An 8912-nucleotide genomic window follows, 5' to 3' on the forward strand; every position below is an offset into this window, starting at 1 on the left:
CATAAATCGATATCTGAAATTTGCAAATTTTGTGTTTGCTTCCCACTAGTATATATTTATATTATCTAAGACTATACTATATTATAAAGGATGAGAGTTTTAACCTAACTACTTTTTATTGTCTTGGTGTAACATTTTTAAGTGCCAAAAATACCCCTATAAAATACAAAAATACTAATATTTTATTTAATTAAAAAATATTATAAAGTAAAACATAAATTAGATGACCATATAACTCCTAATAAAAAAAATAAAAAAACATTAATTTGAAAATAGTAAAATTTATCCTATTTAAATAATTTTTTCAATTATACAAGCCCACTATACAAAATTTACAAATGAGGCACTAGTATGTACTACATATGGCTATTTTATTCAATTGGAGTTGAGTTCTAATAAAATTTGTCCTATATTTTCTTTAATAATTGGCATCAATAGTCAAGATTCAATGTAACATTCCCTTCCTCGATTATCATAACTATCGAGATTATCCTTGTCCAATTTTTCGTATTTTATTTTTTTTAAAAAAAATTCGATTAACTCGATTATTACTTATCGAAATAATTGTTTTTTTCATAATTCAGTTTGGTTTATTCGATTTTGATTAAAAAAAATTACAATTTGTATGATTTATTCGATTTTACAAATTGGATTCGATCTAATAATCCAATAAATGGATTGTTGAAAAAATTCAATACAAAAACTTGTGTGAGATAGTCTCACGGATGGTATTTTGTGAGACAAATCTCTTATTTTGGTCATCTATGAATTACTTTTTATGCTAAAATATTGTTTTTTATTGTGAATATCGATAGACTCACAAATAAAAATTTATGAGATTGTATCACGATAGCGTACTCAAAATTCAAGACTCAATTCTTATTTTATCTTGGCAATATTATTATTATCTAGGAAGAAGAAGGTGATTGGTTGTAGGGATATCCCTTCGAAATATCATCCTTTCTGTGTGTACAAATCCACCATGGGAGACCCACCTTTGACCTTGATGTGGCGCCATACAAAAACAACCAAATTTCAATCAAAACCAACGGCCATAATTGCCCAATCCACAAAAACCATGCCCTTCGACACCGTTTTACACAGCCCTGATACCGAAATCTTATTGTCGGGTCCGAACCGCTGAGTTTCATGGAGATCTCGTTCGTCTCGCGGACTCCGAAGCTGACCAGGGCGGTTTCGTATTGTGGTTTTGCTGGTGGTTTGGGTCATTTTGTGCACGTCCAAGTGCTGAAGAAGAGAACGGCGAGTGGTTATACGGTGGTCCGGGCGGAAAGCAATGGCGGAGGTGGGGAGGCGGTGGAGGGTAGAGAAGGAAAGAGGAGTGCGGGGGGGTACAACAGGGTTCCTGCTATGGAGGTGAGCACGTTGAATCAGAGCTTCAACGATGCGGAATTTCCTGTCTGGGAAAAGATTGGAGCTATTGTTAGACTGGGTTATGGAGTTGGTGAGTCTTTTTTGCTTTATTTGTCTAAGCTCTTTAATGGGTTGCTGAAATTATATCAAGAAGTTTACATGCGGGCTTCCCTTCATTAAATGGAAATTTATTTCCATTTTAGAAATGGAAAATTATTTCTGATGCTAAGTTTATTCCAAGAGCCAAGTCATGGGTCCGCTATCATCGCCCCTGTGTGTGGCTATCTAGATATTTCCATTGTTATAAGCTTTAGATTTTTGCTCAATGTTAGTAGTTCGATGCTAAAATTAATGGTTCCGATTTGTAGGATTTTTATGATAAGAAAGTTATATTTGGACTATTTGTTCTCTTTAATAAGATTTGAGTTGCATCGCTGTTTTTAGATCTATGCTTGGGCATAACAACGTATGTTCAATTCTTTATGAAAGCCTATGCTTCTTCGTTACAAGAAAAACAGATAGCAAAAAGGAGAAGCACTACGAAGTATTATGTCTACTTTATAGTGAGGCTTATCCTAGATATTGAGGTCCGTTTAGGTTAGAAGAGAAGTGTTTTTTTCATGCAAAACTAGTTCGTTTGCAGTTTTATGATCGTCTTTGAGATTTTTATTCCAATAGGTTCGGTTGAGCTTATATTGGTGTCGGCATACTCGTTTTTAACTCACCTGCAAACTGATTCATGCCTTGAGTTGAATGTCGCTTCCACTACATTGAGTTCAATTTAAGTGAGAATCCATTTTTTTTTTGCACTACAAAGTGGATACAAGATCTGATGGTGAAGAGTAGTTTTATAGATGTGAAAAATCATTATTTCCATGTTAAGGTCGTGGTATGACACATCTATCATATACACCAGAGGCATTAATTATCAGATCATGTGAGCCCTAAATGGGACTCATGATCCATCGAAACATCTCACATCGGACACACCGTGTAATTCTCGTTAGAATCTTTCCCCTTATAGCAGCACATGATGTATTTTTGCATCTCTTGCTATTTAATACTTTTTCTTGAATATACTTATCTGTTTGTGCACTTCAATCATAATTTGATTTTGTTCTTTCCTGTGAGTAGTCTCTGTGATAATTTGAGTACGTGACTGAATCATGGAGAACACTCTCTGATATAACTTTCACTTATTTTTTTGGGACTTAGGTATATATGGTGCAATGGCAGTGGCGGGAAGATTTATATGCTCGCTTTCTGGTATTGATTGCATGGGAGGATTTGATCTCTCGTTAAATGCAATCGTTCAAGGGCTGGGATATGCAGCTCCACCGATAATGGCCCTTCTCTTCATACTAGATGTATGAAAAAGTTTTTCTTCGAAATCAACTTTCTTGTTGTGTTCGTTATAATATGTTTTTCCATTTCCAGACCCAGAACATCATATAAAAGCTTTAGATATCAAATTCAAAATCATTCCATCCTAAAGTCTGATGATTGTTTGAGAATCGACTCATATATGAAATCTCACAAATCCAGTCTTAATTGGATGGTAAAAAGCATACTCTCATGATTGCAGGATGAAGTTGTGAAGCTATCTCCTCATGCTCGTGCAATCAGGGATGTTGAGGATGAGGAGTTGCGGAGTTTTTTTTATGGAATGTCAGCATGGCAGGTAAAAGCTCCGACTAAGTTGGTCTTTTTTTATACAACAGGATCGATTATTTCTAGATATTGGAACAGGGCCATATTTTTTATGTGTTTACACAAGTAAAATTGGTTGTATCCCTGATTCGTTCTCCCCCTTCTTTCAGTTTATGCTCATAGTTGCTGCAAGCTCTGTTGGGGAGGAACTTTTCTACCGTGCTGCTGTTCAGGTCGATCTCCATATTCTGAAATATTCAAGGGGAAGTAAATAGATATTTTTAATGATTGACTGCTTTCTAGTGTAAGAAGATATTGTTCCTTGATGGTTTATTTGTTTTTACGTCGCTTATTTCAGGGAGCACTAGCAGAAATATTTCTTAGAGGAAGCAATCTGTTTGCTGATGCTCGAGGAATGACACTTCTGGTAAAATAGCTAAAATCACCCCTTAAAACAATAAAAGGTTAAATAATTCCATATCTGATTCTAACAGTCCATATTGAAATTCAGGCTGGTGTGTTGCCTCCATTCGTCCCATTTGCGCAGGCATATGCTGCTGTTATCACAGCTGCTCTTATTGGTTCACTCTATTACTTGGCTGCTTCTCCCAAAGGTACGATGTATCAGTTCTCACTTTGACTTGATTGCATATCCTTGTAACTGTATTAACTGAAATTCGAGAATTTTTTTTTTGTGCACATTCAGACCCCACCTATGTAGTCGCACCAGTTCTAAAGTCACGCTCTGGTCGTGAAGATCTGAAAAAGCTGTTTGCAGGTTGGTCTCTCCCCGAATTGGAAGTAACTCTGGTCATATTGTTCATTTACCCGTATTACCTGGCTTCAGAACTCTACGACAAATTTTGATTTTATCACTTTCTTGTATGAGATATTCTTGTTTCTGACTTGAAAATTATGGTATGCTTATGATGTGTTGTTCAACCCAATGAATGTTATAGGAAATGACGTATCATTTTGAAGTCGAGGAATGGTAGCAATGCATGTAGTTTTCTCCACTATGCCTAAGGAGTGAAACTTAATGAACTATTGTATACACTTGGGTACTTGTGGAAAGCAAAGGATTTCAATCCACTAGTTAAGAAATTCATGATTCTAATTTTGTTGAGAAACATTAGCATTTCATGTTGAAAATCTGAGTTGAAAAGAAAGATCCAGACCCGATTTCTCAGAACATGTATATCTGTAAAGTCATTGTAAATCCTGCTTATTTATCCTCTAAAAGTTGACAATCCACACCCTTTCACCTAAATTTTTGAGTGCATTCCTAATGTCTTAACTCATCTGTGCTAGTGACTCGTGAATATCTTTTCACTATACCGCTTACAAATTTTCAGGATGCAAGTTTGTGTTAAGATTATCTGTGCTTACAATGTATAACACTTGATCTTACAGCCTGGTATGAAAGGAGGCAAATGAAAAAGATATACTCCCCATTGCTTGAGGCGTTTTTGGCCCTTTATCTTGGATTTGAATGGATTCAGGTAAGTCAAGTCCATGCAGTTCTTTTTACTCCTGTAGGTAAGTAGTAACGTAATCAGGGGCTAACAAATGAGATTTTCTGTGCCCATGCGATGCACATCGGTGCATTAGATAAAGTAAGTGTGACTGACATAAGTCTCATTTAGGTCTCACATAATCCAAAAGTGATCAGTACATGTGTTGGGTATCACCAAGTCTCGTACATTTAGGCCGGACAATTATGCTAGGATTAAACCCATTTTTGTGCGACAAATATTTTGCAACAACCAACAAAATGGAATCTTCTACGATGTTAAATATGATGCTTAATTGGTCCATTGATGGTTAGATTATGTAAGCTTCACAGTGGTCTTGTGTTTTGGTTTCTCATGGCTCTAACAATAGTAGATCAAACATTATGTAGAAATGGTTTACGAGATGCCAGGTGGATGGTTCTAATCTGTTGTTTTCTTGTTTACATGTACATTGCAGACAGACAATATTCTTGCGCCTATTATTACCCATGGCATCTACTCTTCTGTCATTCTGGGACACGGTCTTTGGAAGATTAATGACCATCAGCGACGACTACGACAACGAGTGAAAAAACTTAAATTGGAAGGTAAAATTTCAAGGAAATGATGAAGTCCAAGAAACTCGAGGAGTTGATATTTTGATGGTCGAGAATTTAATGGAAGTACAGGCAGGTATTGCAGAGTTTGTGTATAAACAGAACAAGAATAGCTGGTTATAGAGGTACGAAGTATAGTGGCTTGTGAGAAATAGTGTGCAGATAATTTCTTGCTTTATATTGTACATTCGAGAAATGGGAAATGTTTGTTGCGTTTATTTACTTCGGAATTTTTACCAAACTTGACAACTTTTGAGGTGACTATTGCATTTAATGAGTCGTCATCTAAATTCTGGTTGCAATCGTGGTCTGAAGAGTTGGAGCAGGAAATTATGTATGAAATGTTTTTATTTTTGTCCAAGTTTTAATTGTGCAATTAATATTTTAGTAACATATACATATACAAATGACAGATCTAATCTAATTTAAAAAAGAAAAGAACGAGGTAAGTGTCCAGCATTAGCAGATCAACATTCACTCTCATACACTACTGAGATTCTGTACTAGAGGTCTAGAGCTTTACAATATTTATTGAAATATCATGGGTATTGTCTCTCATCTGTAAGAATTCGAATCTTTTATCGTATCTGGTATTTTATTTTCGACTATGTAAATCCAACGATCGGATTATCGAGTAGAGTCAGTATGACTTTAAAGGGGTTTTTGTGATATGGTGGATGTCACAGGAGGCATAGCAAAAATACAATCGGTACATAATAATACGATATTGGGTGACCATCCGTGGCATTTGATTTGTAGGTCTCCAAGAATCTCGACTTGCTGAAAGCTCATCAAGATAATTTAACATGAAAATCGTATAATGATGCAATAGCACAGATGATGATTGCAAAGTTCAATCAACATACGAATGGCCTACATGATATGTGAATTACAACTTAACCTCTGATACTTGTTGCAGCTCTACCCAAGTGTTTACATAGACAGTGAATAAGAATCGAGGTTGTTTGGCATCCCACTTTGCTTATTTCTGGAGCAGAAGTAACGGCATGAGATAGATAAAATCAGCATCAAAAAAATAGAAGAAAATAATGTGGCTCTTTTTTTCCACGTCAAAAGCTTGCGCTAGACTATTGGTTCCTCCATCTTGGGCTGGATGCTGGGAAAAACCCTAGGGATAAAGCGAATCCATAAGCAGGCGAGGGAGGGAGTGGCAATACAGGATCTAAGAATCGTGAGTGTGCAACAGAAGAAAATGAGAAATTGGAGGATGCCAATATCCGGGTGAAAGCAATGGATATGGGGATTGAGGAGATATCAAATTTGAGAAACCGGTAGGCAAAGTGTTGGGTGCAATAATTGTCCCTATTTGGTAGAGCGATCGAACCGTGGTGCTTGAGCTGCTGTGCTGTTTAAAAGATTTGAGTTGCACCATTACCACCAGCTATAGCTTTTGGTAAAGCAGCAAGCGCTTGGTCCTAGAATTGGTATCAGAGCCAAGGTCATGGGTTCGATTCCCATTGATTGCAAGGAGTGCAATTATTGGGATGGAGATTTTTGGGTGCAATAATTGTCCCTGCTTGGTAGAGCGATCAAGCCATGGTGCTTGAGCTGTTGTGCGGTTTAAAAGATTTGAGTTGCACCATTACTACTAGCTATAACTTTTGGTAAAGCGGTAAGCACTCGGTCCTATCACAAAGGTAAAAGGAATTGAGAAGTCGGAGATGGTATGGGGGAAGGATGGCCATTCATCCACGGGAGAGAGGGTGGCGGACCATTCATCCGAGGCAATGAGAAACATCTGAAAGAACATTAGTTCGAGGAGAGGGCAAACTCGACTGAGGTCCGATTATTCTTGGAGGTGGGATTGCAGGATTAGGAAGTACATGCGGTTGAGGCATGTTTTGACGCCTTAACTTGAGGGTTCTTGCTAAGTTGAAGCTGAGCTTGAGGTTGTATTGGACCCGAATATGTGATTGAATTTGAAGGTAACATGCATGAGTCGATATTGGGGACTCTGTAGTGTTAGTCCAAAGATCACTTGGTGTAAGTGGTAGCATTGAATTTTGTGGAGGTTGACCATACTGGCCTGGATGAGGAGGTCTTGCTGAATTATTTGGAAGAGGAAGTGGCACTGAGGATTTTGCTGGTACATGGATTGACAAATGGGGTTAAATGGGAATCTGGGTTCGATTTATAGGTGCCACAGATGCTATAGTTGGAGGATGAATCCTCTGCAACCTTTTATTTGGGGGTTTCGGAGGATATTGGGTAGGTCTAAACGGAGGTTCTCGCAATGGTGAACCAGTGAGCTGTTGAACTAAATTCCGGAAATCATTCTTGTTAATGTCGTAAGAAAATGAAAATGCAGTATGTAAGATCAAAACAATCAAGCAAACCGATGCCTCTACGAAGTACAATGTTCTTAAGGACTCGGGACTGATTTTTCGAAAATAAAAATAGCTAAAACTAGGTGAATCTTGGTGGAAAATTTTGTCTTAATCGGTCCGACATTCGACACACCCAGATCGCGCTAGTACGTTTGCACAAGTCGAGCCTTTTCAGTGCAAATTAGGTCCTTGATTTGCACTCCCTTGTGCCGACGTGCGTGAGAGTGAGCCTTCTCACCATCCTATGTCGGATAGTCATAATTCACCATCCACTTGACAAGCCCATTATGTATTAATTCAATTTCCATTCTAATTTGGAAATGCCCAAGCCTAAAGTGTCCAAAATCCAATAGAACCCACCCAGACGAGCAGAGTCAGACCACCTAGGTATTTAGTGGCAGCTAAGATATCGACTTCTTTCAGAGAAAATCTTTCCACTATCAATAACACACCAAAGATGATCAGTCTGCCTATTCTGTGGAGGCTGGTCAGTCTCTTTTCGAGAAAACCAATATGCTATCAGAACTACACCCAAGATTACCAGTCCACCAATGCACCAGTGGTTGCCTTGAATACACCCAAGAAATCAACTTACATATTCACCGGTGACCGAATTGTCCTGAATGTCAATTTCTTTGCAAGAAATGAATTCCAACCTCAACAAGAAAAAAACTAGCTACATTCAACAATAAAATCCCACCATACAAGATGCATAGATACTCCAACACAGTTTTAAATCATTCTATTCACTGCAATCATAAACAAAAGACATATAAAAACACTTATCAAAATCAATGCCACAAATCACACACGATTATTAAAAAAAACTATCATTTTATAAAATTACCAATATCTTAACTCTTCTACTCTCCCTTAGAGTCCAAAAAATTCTCCTAACCCACAAACCCTAAATCTTTATTTAGCTCCAAAACCAGAAGAATCATTAGAGTAGTTAATATGGGTAGAAAAAAACGCTGAAAATATAAGATTGAGGAAACTCGCTGACTGACTTGCAGAAAAATGTCGGCGAATTGATTGGTTGGTAGCAGACAAGGATTTATGATGGTGATTGGGGCATGCTTTGTTGAAAATTGCAGATGGAAAGCATTTAAGTGCTTAGTTACTCTCCTCATTCAGATATCATCCATTTGTCGACTTCTTTCTCTAATCTTATAGCATTTGAGTGTTTAGTTCTATAATATTTGTGATATGTTTGTTCTCTTATATTAAAAGAGTGTGTTATCTTTAAAAACACAATGAGTAATTGTACACCATAAAATATTATGGTGATATTCTTTTCATCTTGTCCGTGGTTTTTACCCTAATAATTTTTAGGGGTTTTTATGTAAATCTCGATCCATTTTATATTTTATTTACATACTATTATATCAAGTTGTCGCATGTAGGACCAACAGGTGGTATCAGAGCCT

General features: G+C 37.1%; 2 protein-coding genes across 2 annotated transcripts; one reads left to right on the plus strand and one right to left on the minus strand.

Annotated features, from left to right (window-relative positions):
• The first annotated feature begins 993 nt into the window (after positions 1–993).
• LOC142526395 (uncharacterized) lies at positions 994–5375 on the plus strand. The gene is made up of 9 exons (XM_075630759.1): positions 994–1465; positions 2590–2741; positions 2960–3055; positions 3195–3257; positions 3383–3451; positions 3536–3638; positions 3731–3802; positions 4438–4526; positions 4996–5375. The coding sequence occupies exons 1-9, from the start codon at positions 1150–1152 to the stop codon at positions 5143–5145; spliced, it is 1110 nt and encodes a 369-aa protein (XP_075486874.1). The 5' UTR covers positions 994–1149; the 3' UTR covers positions 5146–5375.
• On the minus strand, positions 5272–7768 carry LOC142526026 (uncharacterized). Its single transcript, XM_075630301.1, has 3 exons — positions 7756–7768; positions 7267–7589; positions 5272–6518 (listed from the first exon to the last, which is right to left on the minus strand). The coding sequence occupies exons 1-3, from the start codon at positions 7766–7768 to the stop codon at positions 6318–6320; spliced, it is 537 nt and encodes a 178-aa protein (XP_075486416.1). The 3' UTR covers positions 5272–6317.
• Between the last annotated feature and the right edge of the window lie 1144 nt (positions 7769–8912).

The sequence above is a fragment of the Primulina tabacum genome, chromosome 15, assembly GCF_025594145.1.
Source record: "Primulina tabacum isolate GXHZ01 chromosome 15, ASM2559414v2, whole genome shotgun sequence".
Classification (NCBI taxonomy): Eukaryota; Viridiplantae; Streptophyta; class Magnoliopsida; order Lamiales; family Gesneriaceae; genus Primulina; species Primulina tabacum.

Coding starts and splice junctions, on each gene's coding strand:
- LOC142526395 (XM_075630759.1), top strand. CDS start 1,150: ATGGAGATCTCGTTCGTCTCGCGGACTCCGAAGCTGACCAGGGCGGTT. Junction 3,056..3,194: donor ATGGAATGTCAGCATGGCAG/GTAAAAGCTCCG, acceptor CCCTTCTTTCAG/TTTATGCTCATAGTTGCTGC. Junction 3,639..3,730: donor CTTGGCTGCTTCTCCCAAAG/GTACGATGTATC, acceptor GTGCACATTCAG/ACCCCACCTATGTAGTCGCA.
- LOC142526026 (XM_075630301.1), bottom strand. Junction 6,519..7,266: donor ATCGAACCCAGATTCCCATT/TAACCCCATTTG, acceptor GTAATGGTGCAA/CTCAAATCTTTTAAACAGCA.